Below are 13,035 nucleotides of genomic sequence, written 5' to 3'. Positions count from 1 at the left end.
TCCTCCTTGTCCTTGGAAGGGAGGGAGGTGGGAAGGGCCTGAAGGGTCCCCCTACCCCAAAGTGTCCAGGTGCTTCACACATGGCTGTGGGAGGGTGTGGGTGAGGTGGGTGAGGTGGGGCGGCCCATTTCTTCCTGGCAAATGACAATCAAGCCAGCTGGGGTGAGGGGGTAGCTAGGGTATGCCAGCACAGGGCAGGCACAATCCTAGCTGGCTCCTTGATACCTAGTCCCTGTACCCTCCCTCAGCAAATATTAATGACTAACAAGCTCTCACAACTCAACCAACGACCCGACGGGCGTCATCTCACCCCACCTTCTTTGCTCTCAACAACACCACCGTCAACCGTCAACCGTCGTCGACACGTTGCCATGCATCTCATCACGAGACGAAGCCCTTATCATGCATCAGTCAGCGTAGGGGTGAGAATAACGGGGCCAGCATGGGTACATGGGGGGCTCGATGCTGCATCGTCAGCACGGTCTCCGCCCTTGGCACGGCACAGCTGGGCACAGGGGATCAACCTGTACTCAATCAGCAAAGGCTCTTGCTCTGGGGTGAATGGCCCGTCCATGCGTCGTGCGGAGCCCAACACAGATCAGACGACCAGTGACCGCCTCGCTTTTTAGGCCCCTGGTCGAGGAGCGACAGCCGCCTCACCTCCTCGCCAATCGGCAATAAGGACCCCGAGCAGGCACGGCAGGATATTGATTACATAGTACATAGTACGCAGTGCCACCCACTGACCGTCTAACACCCCTTGCCAACACCTCTCTGCTATGGTACCATGCCATTCGAAACCCATTCACCCAGGCCTTACTCCTGAAGATGACGCTTCTCGGAAACCTCGGATACACTGTCACTTGTTACCACCACCATCACCACCTTGCCACCTTCACCCTCAACCGCTCGTCTGGTAATGTGGCTTCACCAACTTGCATCTCCTGCTGCATGCCTGCTTCTACCAGGCCCGTCGTCGACCTTGCCATGCCGAGAGTGGCGTGCGAGCTGGGGATTTCGCAACACTTTCCAGTTCAAGTGGTGGGAGCTTGGAGATGGGGTTCTTCTGATCTTCTGGTGTGATACATCACAAAGGGTGCTCATATGGGCTAGTCGGGCTTTCCTGAAATGGGTCGTATTACCGAATATGCCCTTCAGAAGCACCGACTGTCCAGCAGAGAATTTTGTGGGACTCGCGTTTTTCCTTGCCCAGGTCCTTGGTCGAGCGTCGAACCCTTTGGATTGCATTTTACCGCCTCTTCCTAGGGCTCGAGCTCAAGCTCCTACATTGCGAGCGTCAAGCTACCCGATGCAAGATCTCCTGGGATTCTATCATGGTCCCGCGGGGGAGGGTTGTAGATGGTTGTTCGAATAATTTGCCGTGGTCAGTCACAAATATACCTCGACAATTCGAACTGACCGGACTTATCACAGGTTTTAACAGGAGAGCCCAAGCTGGCTCAGATCTTGGGAGAACCGCTATGAATTCTGGTGCTCCCCGGTCTGAAGGCTAACAATAATGAAATCTGGCCAACCATTTCACTCGATGAACATCACGCGCGGCCCTAAGGACCTTGCTTTCATGTAGCCGACCGCGCCTCCGCACCTAACTGGCCTGTGTTGATCATCACCGTTGGCGGCCCCTTGCGCATTGGTGCCCATTAATCGAGACAGTGACGGGCACTAGAGCAGGATGAGGCAATCAACGTTCCACGGCTTTGGATTCTCTACGAAAAGATCTTGGAGCGCCGCAGCATAAGCCTGGAACAGTCAGCATTACTACATATTACTATGTATGTCAGGCTCAGTGGCCACCATGCTTCTGCAATTACATCATCGAGACTACTGCGTCTCGGTCGAATCCAATGCAATGGCGCCTGAACGGCACTGCCGGCGGATCTACGTGTTTCCGAGGTCTACAGCCAGGGATGTTCTCGTACATCTCAGCTGGGTCTGGAGCCTGAGTCCGGATCGATACCGTACAGTTGACCCAAGGGACTGGCTCGCTGCAGCAAGGGTATTCGCGATTTGCTCGTGCATGCTCTCCACCTTAGCAGCTGCAGGTCCTTCTCAAGCCGATCTGTGGCATGGTATCCAAGAAATTGTGCGTCTAGGACACAAAACGCACGCACACATGTTGTACACACACCTGCGCCATCATGTTGGAATGTCCTGAGCATGGAACGATATCGTCCATTGAACCGCTGCATAAGCACTAGTACTTCGGCAGAAAAGGGGCCACATGATCAGGACTGCCCCTTGCCTCCGCCTGATAACATTTGGAGATTGTATGCGGTCCCACTGCCTATAATCACGGAGACGCTCGCCACTGCACGTGCACAAGTGCATCATGAGGCGTAATTTACTGGCAGTCTACCGGGCAATCGAGCTGCTCGCTCGGGTGCAGCGTATGGACGGGCTTCGCAGCCTCACGCTCTTAACTACACACCGCTTGGACTAGTTCTGTGAGGCTTGGGACCGTCTCCCACAGTCCGATCTCGTGATCAAGGTATATCCGACGAGCAGGGAAGCTTGAAGATCACTGCCGGACCTCATGCTAGCACTGGTGATTTGCGGCTCTGCACGATCTACCTTGGGACTACTACCTCTTCACACTTCGTAGAGCACACGAAGCAACGCCTACGGGATGGTCACATTGGTGCCTAAAACATACTTGGGCACCAAAGACCAATTTGTAAGTCGAAAGTCGCGGGACGGTTCTCTCACCCTGACATACCCTAAGTCGATTGAAGTATTCGAGCCGAGCCAAGACCGTAGTCATGTCCCTGAAAGACATGAACACGAAACACAGTCTGTAAGCAGGTACTCACGGACCCTTCAATTCATTCCCTCTTGGCATTCCATCATGACAAGGTTTTTTTTCAGCACGGCCAACCGCCTATCAGACTAGGCGACCGCTGCGAACAGTCGGGTCACGCCGCCTTATTCCCAATACCACCATCTCAGAGATCTGACGAGTCGTTCCGACGCCCGAAGTTCGAGAACTCTGGCCGACCGTGGTCTTGGGCTATGACTCTCTGAGCAGAACAAGCTAGGTTAAGATTTACTTTGTCGATGCAGCAGGGGGGGGGGGGGAGTCGTATCGTCACTCGTCTTTCGAGGACCTCCATGCGACACCATGTGGCGTCCGCCCGAGTGATATGGGCTCAACGCTCTTATCTGATGCTGATGAAATGTTATCATGCCATGGAGCGGCAGGCGAGCTACAACGCCACCCTGCATGGCAATCTCATTGTCGTCGTCGTCCGGGCAATCAGCCATTGAAGGCAGCTGTTCTGCTGTATGATCTTCGAGGCGACGAGTGACACATGCAGGCCTGATGCAGAAGCCCCCATTGGGACACACAACATTGACGTCGGCTGTTCTTCTCCAGGAACGTGGTGCAAGTCTCCATAATCATGATGCCCTTTGTTGGCAAAAACCCGGTGTATGGATTTGAGCCGGCTATTCCAACGCTCTGTGCAGACAAGTACGCATTCATTGTGTTGTGTTTTATCTCCAGGTCTTCTTGAGACCTCGCTCGCTCGACCCCTCTTCCATGTCTGGGATGATCTTGGTGGAACACATACGCATACTGGTTTCCTATACGGTATAGTATAGGACTGACATCGGACCTGCAGCCAGAGAGGCTCAAAGGGCGTCTGCCCCTACCCGCGAGCCGCGACAAGCTGCGAGATCCTAAGCCCTGTCGCCGCCGCGAACATGGTCTGTGACATGTGAAGAAGTAGTATTGAATCTAGGGATTAACCTCTTTTGGTCGAGTTCTCGCAGAGGAAACGGAGACGTTGCCATTCTCTCACGGGCAAGTCAATGGCACGTTGAATCCAACACACCAACCAGCGCAAGGTCTCTTCCGGAATTCCCGAAGATCTCAGCGCTGCCAACACATTGGTAGTGTGCCTCAACATGTTGTCGTCTTGTTGGGATTCTGTCTGGGAGAGTGCCCTGTGCCTCTCGACCTGGCAGCTGAGCGGATGCATCCATATTTATCGCACGGTCCCCTTACAATGGGCCCAAGAGAGGAGGGGAGTACACTTGTGCCTATGAGTAGGGAATCTGTGTGCAGCAGATGGCGCGTGGTGAAGCATCGAGAGACAGTCTCCAAGCAATTGTTCTTCAAGCCGACACAACAACTTTGCAGTGGGCAGTACCAAGACACTCGATTATCAACACCCGACACGCGATTATAGCCAGGGATTCCCCACATACCGGCGCAAAGGCAGGAGAAAGGTCTCACGAAGTAGCCCAATGCCAGACACGACCCACGGGTCTGCACGTAGCGAGGTCTAGTATGCCCGGCGTGTCGAGTACCTCGATAGATGACACCTCGAAGTTCCTTCTCCTGCACTGCCAACTTTTCTACTTGTTGAGGCGGTTCACAGACAGTTACAAGTGAATATTATAGTCTCTGAGTGGTCAAAGTGGAGCAGTGCCCCAGACCGGTGTGAAGTCTGACGACCTGACCGCCGAATTCCAACCATCCTCATGAACGAGAAAGACCAGTCACATCCGCTTGTTACCCACCCAGTCCGTGCCGTCAGCTCCGTATACGAAGCAAAAACTGCAATCCGATAGAAGCAAACAGGTCTTTGGTAAAAAAGCAAGTCAGGGCTTCCTGCATGGTGCAGGGGCCCATCTTTGACCGGTCAAGCACTTTGGGGGAGGGACGGCCAAGTCCCACCCTGTGGGTTGCACCACAACAACCAAGGTGACCAGACCTCCTCTACGAAGATCATGTTTCTTTGTCTTGTTCCACGTATCGGACAAATCGCCGTGCTTGTGCTCGACTGTCTGACAAATACGCACAGCGTACTGTGCGCCGTACGGAGTGTTGTCTTTTTGCTGAGTAGCAGGTACTCCAGGATCCATCGACTCATCCAAGCGGTCCGCAAGACGATGAAGACTCCCACCTCGATACCTCCCCCGCCCGACGCCACTATCCACCCCTCCCCTCCGATATGCCTCAATTAAGGCGCACAAAAAGAAGTGCTACCGCATCATGTAGGTCTATCAGACTAGCCTCCTCCTGGGCTCTCAGAATCTCTAGGCACTCTCGGCAGTTGAATGTGCATCTGTCCTTCGTCCAGGCACGAGCTGACTCCAGAGTTAGGCGCTCGCGAGTCTCGTCCTAGTTTTGGCACCACGAGCTGACCTGCCGTTGATGGCCCGTGAGCCAGCAACATAGCATCAACGCGGTCATATCGGGATATCAGAGCTGTCGGGTGTGCTGGATGCACGTGATGGACACGTCACGCACGAATAGGCTGATCCGTCGAATGTATCTCATGATCAAAAAGAAGCATGTTGTGTCGTTGCCATGCTGTTCCTTCCTTGTGTGTGGTGCGGCCGTGATGAGAGTGCCTAGATCCTCCCAGGCTGGCCTGGCTGATAGCCGACGCATTTGCCTTGTTGATGTGTTCAAGGGCAAAAACATAACATAAGCGGAAACACACATCGGCCACGGCGATAGATGATGGCGTGGCCGCGGCGGCAGAGAGGACTCGTTCATGCGTCGTAGAACTTGCTGGGGTGTTTGACCTTGTCGCGATAACATCTGTCCACCAGGCCCATCGCACTGGCCATCGCTGTCATACCACCAACCTGTACCTTCGTTATGGACAGGTCTATCCATCCGCCAAAGGACCTGGCCAGGGCGAGAGAGATACCAGAACATCTACTCTCCCCCTCATACATGTGAAGCCAATGGGTACCATCAACGCTGTGGACGTCCGAGCCAGTGTAGACGTAGCCGTTGTGTGACCAGCACCGATGAAGCACGATAGATGCTACCTTCGGGTCAATCAATGATATTGTACATGTCGTCTCGGTTCCAACCGATTATCCTGCAAAAACTTAGCACAATTGCCATACTAGGACATTTGCGGAAGGGACGAGTAGAAGCCCACCCGGGGAAGGAGGCGGGGAGGATGGTGAGGAGGGCACCTGCCTTGGTCGTTCCAAGGCCACTTAGTCACCTCTTTCAGGTCAATTTCTGTTTGGCACATCACCTTTGCGACTTCCCTCTTTCAAGGGGTCTGGCCCTTCGGGCCTCCTGTGGCTTCTCGACACCCTCCAAGCAGTCTCTGCAGTGCATACTGAGTTCTCCAGGCGCCGACGGATACCTCCATTACAGGACAAACACACATTCCTCTGTCCTTGCAGCGACATGCCTCTCTCCTCATCCTCGTCCTCGTCCTTTTCCTCCTCTCCGTCCTCCTCCTCCTGCTCGTTGTGTCGCTTGCTCCTGGTGGATTCCGCCTGCGCTGTACCAAGGCCCCATCCCAGCTGCTGTAGGTCAGTGCTGGACCGATTCCGAGAGAGCGGGCTGACCGATGCCAGCAGCCGCAGGAGCCGCTTGTGTTAACCTTTCCTTTTCGACCTCGATTTGGACATATTCTCTCGCTGGAGTCTCGTCCGGGGACGTGGGGACGAGCTGCCAGCCGCCCATGTAGCCCCTCGGCCAGTTGTGCATTCCGGGACACAAAAGGTTGCGGCTCGTTGTCATCGTACCAGGCTAGTACCTACTTGAGGCTCAAAAAGCAAGTCGCGCGCCCCCCATCTGGTGACGCAATAGACTCACCGGGAACAGCTCACGATTCGTTGTTCAAAGTCACCGGTGTTGTGGCTCGTCGCGATTCGAGGGAGTCAATTCACCTCCCCTGTCCGGTTGTCCTGCATCGCAGCCGCCTTATACTTTTAGGCAAGGCCATTGGACATGTAGTCCAGCCATGCCGGTACCCACACGCCCACGAGGACCTCCCCTGATGTGAGATGGGTTTTAGCTAGTTTCTCCGGGAAAGACTTCCCATAGGTGTCGCCCAGGGCCCACAAACGGAGCGGCCCGGGCTAGACCAACAGAGTGGACAGCGCCGGTCTGCTTCCCCGAGTGGATGTTAGTGCAGGGCTGTACGGGACTGAGAGTACTTGAGAGGTACTTCGTACAAGAATAGCACGGCCCTGACAGCAACTCTGACCAGAAGACGCTGTTTTGGAGACCCACCGGGCACAAGAGCACCGCCCACAAATGCCCTTGACCCGGCTTTGTCAGGCAGTTTTGAGACGACAGGCTGACTCCCGGCCAAGTCCTGCTGCTTCGAGGGCAAGGGCGCCTGGCTTACAGGTTCAACATGGACCTGAGCGAACGCACGATACGCGACGTTATACACCCAACAGCAATTCTTCGTCCTATCGACCACGACCACGACCATCCGGTTCGTGTCCAGGCCCAGGACACAACCCAGACTGCCGAGTCTTCGTGGGAGGTTTCGCAGTTGAATCCAAAGAATCGAATCGACAGCCTAGACCCTCCCGGATCACCACTATGGATGATCGACGGATGCACTGCCTTGGGCATGCAGTTCTATGCAGTCCCTTTATTCCTTGGGGCGATTCCACCTATACGCTGCGATGTCTGTATAGACGAGGTCGCTGCAGAGTCGCCCTTGATCCGCAAGCTGCTCGATCTGGACACCGTCTTCCACACACGCGACCGCGCCAGAATTCAACAACAGGGTGTTTGCTCTTACATCCTCAGGGCGTTGCAAATATGGTCCACACGATACGGGCTCGATAATGTCCGTGATGTCTATTACAACTCTCCTTTCGGCGCTCGAATTGTTTTCCGTGACCTCCCTCTCAACGTACGAGACGTCGACATTCGCGTTATAGGCAACGACGCGTTCGAGCTTCGCCATTGCACGGCATCAGAGCTAGCAGAAATGTGGAACATGAAAGTTGAACAGCTGCCTCCGACACTCGATATCCTCGACCTGGCATTCGTTCGGCAGTTACACGACAGTGTGTGCGTTGTTCGATACAAGAAAGACCAAGAATGCACCGGCCATCGTGAGGGCGTTCAAGAGGGGCAATGGGTGCTCAAGGCTCTAATGAATACCGTCAAGTACATGTATCATGAGCTCCGGAATCTTTTGAGCATACCATCACACCCAAGCATTGTCGCCAGACCGGCAAGGCTAGTAGTCAAGAAGCATAAGTTGAATCCGAACAGGGAGATCGTCGTGGGCTTCTTGTTGCCATTTTATCCAGGTGGCGGCCTTCGAGATGAGCTTCCGTTGCTCCGAATTAATCACCAGCTTCAGCTGAGAGACCAGGTTCGCTGGGCCCAAGACATCTGCTCAGCTATACTGCACATCCACTTTCAAGGCAACACATACTACCCAGACCTCCGTCTCGACCAGATCATCTTCCCCGCAGGCGAAAAGCGTCCAATTCTCCTGGATTTCGAGCAGAGAGGTGTGTGGGTCGAGTTCGGGCCTCCAGAAATCAACGCGATCGAGTACATACGAATCCTCGCCCTCGACGAAGAAGAGCGATCGGATGACGACCTCGGGTTCGACGGGTCCTGGCCTCCCCGCAAGCGCTTCGTCGAGATCCTCGACCGCCTCCTTCCCGAATGGAGGAGATTGACCATCGGCACCACGGACTACGACAACCCGCCAGAGGGTTACAACATCCCCTGGTTATGCCTCACACGGCGGGAACAAGAGTACGCAGAGGTCTATATGCTGGGCCGGCTACTGTGGTGCATCTTCGAGGGCATGTCCGCGCCGCAAAAGGCGGCTGTCTGGCAGTCCTACCAGAACGAGCCCGACTTCGAGTTCCCCGAGTTTAGACGCACGCCGCCTGAGCTGCGCAGCCTCATCATACAGTGCACAAGGGGCCATAGGGGTCAGTTGAGCGACCATATCATTCGTAAGAGGAGCAAGGTCGTGCTCAGGGACGACTCTGAGAGGAAAGATGGCGCTGAAGCCAAGATACGTGCTACGGCTAGGGACTTCTGGGTGAAGGAGGTGGGCTGGGCGGAAGAGTTTGTGCTGGAGAGGGAGAAAATGATAAAGGAGGGCAGGTGGGAGGAGAACGCCTTCGGCCGGCCGATACTTCAAGAGATTGCCTCGGCGCTGAGTACGTTCCAGAGAAAGGTGCTATAGACTTGGCATGGTCGGTTTGAGACAAATTCGGGCTTTCTATGAAGAGGCCGAGAGGCTGGCGCATGGTAGAATGGTTTGGGAGCGTAATATACAAGCAGGAAAGGAAAAGTGGCTTGTGCTTATAAACTGTGTATGATTTCTGGGCGAGTCCTATCTATCTGTCTATATAGATCATCATTTCCAGTCAGCTGGGAGTAGTCACTCCTTTTAGCTTTCATAATTTCCATTACTTGCAATTAGCAGCGTTTCTCTTTCTAGTACGATGTAGACAGCTAGTCACCTAGCCGGCTGGCTAGCTGGACATAAAGCATAAACAAAAGTACAGGGCATTCATCCCCACGTCCTCATCTTTTATCTGATGTGTTCCATGACTATGTCTTCTTGTTCACAACGGTAAGCAAAGCAATGGGCCAGACTCCCGAGCAGAGACATGGCATAACAGCGAGGGATTGCTATTGTATTGGCAGAAAACATATATAGTACCCTATATTATAATACTAGGCCCTGAGGATCCCAAGCCACAGTCGGCCGTGTCTTCGGAGCATCTGGCCGGTGCATAGGGAATACCTCTCATTACCTACTTACTAATTAGTGAAGCATTCATTGCGATGATTCAAGCTTGGTTTCTTCCCCTTTAGCATCCATCGTGAAGTCAGGTCTATTCAACAAACCCTATTCTGCGAGCAGTATATCCTACCTCACATCTTTCTATCTTTCTTTTGCAAGCATTCTCATCCCGAAACTGACAATGGTCAGAGGTGAAATATGGGAACACCTTAGCCATGTGCGCCAAGCTTGTCAGCTTTCGGGTGCGTATTGGGTGAGTGACTGACTACCTTGAAAGAAAAAGACTAGGGCAACAATTTTATTAGATGGCCCTGGAGCAGTAACAGTTGAGAGAACTGCCCTGGGACTAAAGGACCGTAGAGAAGCACTAAGTCAGATGGATGAGGGGGCGGCCTGGGAACACAAACATGTGCCATCGGAAATTTTGGTGGCAAAAATGTGCTCGATAGGCGCTTGATGCTGAGTACATACTGTACCATAGTATGCTCTCCTTTGACCCTAGAACTGAGCAATATTGTTGATACTCTATGAGCTATCTGGATGAGGAGTATGCCCTAGAACCCCCAAGAGATATCGAAAGTATTTAGATACAAAGAATGGAGAAAAGCAGACACCACAGCCCTAAAATCCTGGCTGCATGTCATCGAGGCCCAGCAGAGGTGGGTATGGGTGTCTGAGTTGGCATGTCTGGTCACGCAGAGCCAGGCAGCACAGTAGTTGAAGCGGGACTCATGTACTTAGTAAGTACCTTTGAAGGAAAGTGATTTCGAGACAAGAAACATAGAAGCAAAAGGAAGAAAAAGGACGGGCAGAGGAGAAAAGGTTACCATATCTAAGATCCCAGCCAAACGCTTCCTCACATCTCTTATTGTGACGACGTCTATGCTTTTAACAATCCTGCGTGTTCCTTGTGTGTATGTGTGTGTGTGTGCGTGTCATCGTTCGTGTAATGATCTTGCTAATATTCGGCAGGCTTTCTGGAGAAGGGAGTTCTGCGATCATCTTGCCCTCTTCGCTCCTCCCTGGCGTCCACTACCATCCCCACTGCTCCGCTTGCTACCCACCGAGCTTCCCCCACGAGTCGCATCTGCCCGAGAGGCCCCTTGCTTTACAAATCCTGACCGTGTAGGCGTGGCAGCCGGGCGGCTACTCCTCATCAGAGCGATAAGATCTCGCAGTCGTCTCATATATCCGGCTGGCGGTCCACACGTGGACAGCTGCGCCTCGATGTCTTCCAGCGTCTCGATCCATTGGTTCTGCTCGGGGAGCTGAGAAAGTGTGTCAAGGACGAAGGCAGAAGATGCAGCACTGGATTGTGAGCCTATGAGACGCCAATAGAGATTGTTCTGTGCCGGGTTCGCAGACTGTGGGGAGGGAGTAGGAGAGGTGGTGGTGGTGGTGGTGGTGGTGGTGGTAATAGTGGTACTGGGGTTTCCGGCGGGAACGCCAGGGGCCAGAGTTGACAGAGGAAGATCACGGTTCCAGTCAAACACGATAGTGTGTAGTATTTGGACCAGTGTTCGTGCCGCGCTGGCCCGCTCCGAAGGTGAAGGAGCGTCATCCCGATTCTGTAGAAGACCTTTGATCCTCGAGACTGCCCCTAAGACGTGTGCTGTTGCCCACGAGACATCTCGAGGGCCCTCAGCAGAGTCTGTTGTGGCTTCCTTGCCGTAGGACAGTGGCTGCTGTGAGTAGGCATCCAAGGCACCGAGCACACGATCAATGTGCTGCTGGATTTTACGGAACGGATCACGGGCTTTCGAGGACGATGGGAGGAGTTTGAGGAAGTATGCAAAGAAATCGTTGTTGGTGACAAGCATCTTGGCGACGGTCTTTGTAAGGTCATCGTATGTGATGATATCGTGATCCCGAAGATTCGAACCGCCTTTCTCGAAGACGTCGTTGCGGTAGTGTTTGATTGCCAAGTCGTCTGCGTCTGATTTTGCTACTGTTGCTAGGATCTCGCGTGTTTCTTCCAGACGTACTGGGTTGGCCTCGGTCTTGGAGTCAGGGGAGCCCACGTCGCAGTGTAGGCTGCTGGAGAGCAGATCGAGGTGGAAGTTGGAGATCCTTTCGAACGGTTGTCCCATGCCCGTCGAGGCCCCTGAGGGTCCGAGCTGCTGCACCTGCATGTCTTTGATTTGGTCTGAGCTGATCGCGTTGATCTGATCCAGGAGATAGATCAGGTGTCGACACGGCTTGTCGCTATCCTGCATACAATTACACCTCGGACTGCTGTACTTGCTACCAGGCGACCCAATCCGGATGGATCGAGGTACCATCTCGTGAAGCTGAAAGGCATAGAACTGGCTGTCCTTATTCCCCTGCTCCTGATTCAGCTGGCACCATTGTAGTACCAGAGAGGGAGGTTCGGAGGCTGGCGTCTCGCGAAAGAGCTGTCTGACTTCGGACTGGGTGTCAGGATCGAGGTTTGAGATATCGTAGTTGATCTTGGTCGCCGGTGAGAAGACGGTAGTGCTGCTGTCCTCATCCTCATCCTCATCCTCATCCTCCTCCATCGAGATATCGCTGGCCTCATCATTACCGAAGGGGTCTGTTGACTCAGTAACATGTCTCTTGGGGACCTCATCGCAGTGAGGCCTCTCACGCTGGCTGGCGGAACGTGTGACGGGACCCATGCTCTCGAGAGAAAGCCGACTAAGTTGGGATGTAGGAACGATAGAGGAAGACATCAGTATGACTCGGGGTCAGCGGAGGAGACAGGACTGCTGTACTATAGTAGATAAGGCGGTCAGATGGTCCCTATTGAAGAAGGCTGCCTGTGTACCACGCAAGTGTGAACATTAGGTAGCAACAAGTTTTTATACTGGCCAACCAACAACCCCCCTCCCCTTTCCTCCGATGACCTCAACCAAGACCACCCCTATGCTAGCCTGCGATGGGTGGCTTGAACGCAAAGGAATGTGTTGGAGGGTGGGGAGAGAACGTGTGGGTAAAAGTGAGGTCAGGATCGGGGGCCCGAGGTGGGTCTGAGGCTGATATTGTGTCCTGGGGATTTTTCTTCCACTCCTTCCGCCAGCTTATTGCTCCTGCACAAGCAGCCTGGAGTCTCCATCTTTTCTTTCTCAGAAAGCACACCACCTCCCTTGGAGGGGAAATAAAGAGAGACGAAAAAGGGGAGGGGGCGCATTCTTTGACCGTTGCGGCTCTGTCACTAGCCAGGGTTGACGTCCTGCGACTTGCGGACGGGGGCCAGATCAGGGCTCGTCATTGGAAGTTCGGTTTTTGCTTCGAAATGACAGAGACTGTCTGGGAGATGAAGATGAATCTCGCGCTTGATAAGAGATGGCAGGTGAAAGAGAGTCTACTGGGCACTTGGCCAGCGGTTGGTGCTGTGCTGGTACCCAGCGTTGTTGCGAGGAGGAGCAACTAAACAAAACCACCCACACCATACATAGAGGGTAGCAGAGATAGGATACTTGGACCCTTGAGTGACGACCAGACCTGTCAGCCACTTGGGGGGAGAGAACATAGGCGG

General features: G+C 53.7%; 4 protein-coding genes across 4 annotated transcripts; 2 read left to right on the top strand and 2 right to left on the bottom strand.

Annotated features, from left to right (window-relative positions):
- Positions 1 to 1,816: 1,816 nt before the first annotated feature.
- M406DRAFT_327324 (uncharacterized protein) lies at positions 1,817 to 3,042 on the top strand (the record flags this gene model as incomplete). Its single annotated transcript, XM_040920193.1, has 5 exons — positions 1,817 to 2,104; positions 2,462 to 2,509; positions 2,624 to 2,695; positions 2,813 to 2,815; positions 2,887 to 3,042. 5 exons carry the CDS (start codon positions 1,817 to 1,819, stop codon positions 3,040 to 3,042), a joined length of 567 nt encoding a protein of 188 aa, XP_040779873.1.
- Positions 3,043 to 5,526: 2,484 nt separating this feature from the next.
- On the bottom strand, positions 5,527 to 6,493 carry M406DRAFT_327323 (uncharacterized protein; the record flags this gene model as incomplete). The annotated part of the gene is made up of 3 exons (XM_040920192.1): positions 5,527 to 5,622; positions 6,166 to 6,346; positions 6,387 to 6,493. 3 exons carry the CDS (start codon positions 6,491 to 6,493, stop codon positions 5,527 to 5,529), a joined length of 384 nt encoding a protein of 127 aa, XP_040779872.1.
- Positions 6,494 to 7,148: 655 nt separating this feature from the next.
- On the top strand, positions 7,149 to 8,969 carry M406DRAFT_286933 (uncharacterized protein; the record flags this gene model as incomplete). Its single annotated transcript, XM_040918704.1, has 1 exon — positions 7,149 to 8,969. The coding sequence occupies one exon, from the start codon at positions 7,149 to 7,151 to the stop codon at positions 8,967 to 8,969; it is 1,821 nt and encodes a 606-aa protein (XP_040779871.1).
- A 1,565-nt stretch (positions 8,970 to 10,534) lies between these two features.
- Positions 10,535 to 12,055, bottom strand: M406DRAFT_44074 (uncharacterized protein; the record flags this gene model as incomplete). Its single annotated transcript, XM_040924238.1, has 2 exons — positions 10,535 to 10,882; positions 10,982 to 12,055. The coding sequence occupies 2 exons, from the start codon at positions 12,053 to 12,055 to the stop codon at positions 10,535 to 10,537; spliced, it is 1,422 nt and encodes a 473-aa protein (XP_040779870.1).
- Positions 12,056 to 13,035: the final 980 nt, after the last annotated feature.

The sequence above is a fragment of the Cryphonectria parasitica genome (genome assembly GCF_011745365.1).
Source record: "Cryphonectria parasitica EP155 unplaced genomic scaffold M406scaffold_2, whole genome shotgun sequence".
Taxonomy (NCBI): Eukaryota; Fungi; Ascomycota; class Sordariomycetes; order Diaporthales; family Cryphonectriaceae; genus Cryphonectria; species Cryphonectria parasitica.
Note: the sequence above shows the minus strand (reverse complement) of the source record. Positions and strands in the feature narration are given on the sequence as shown.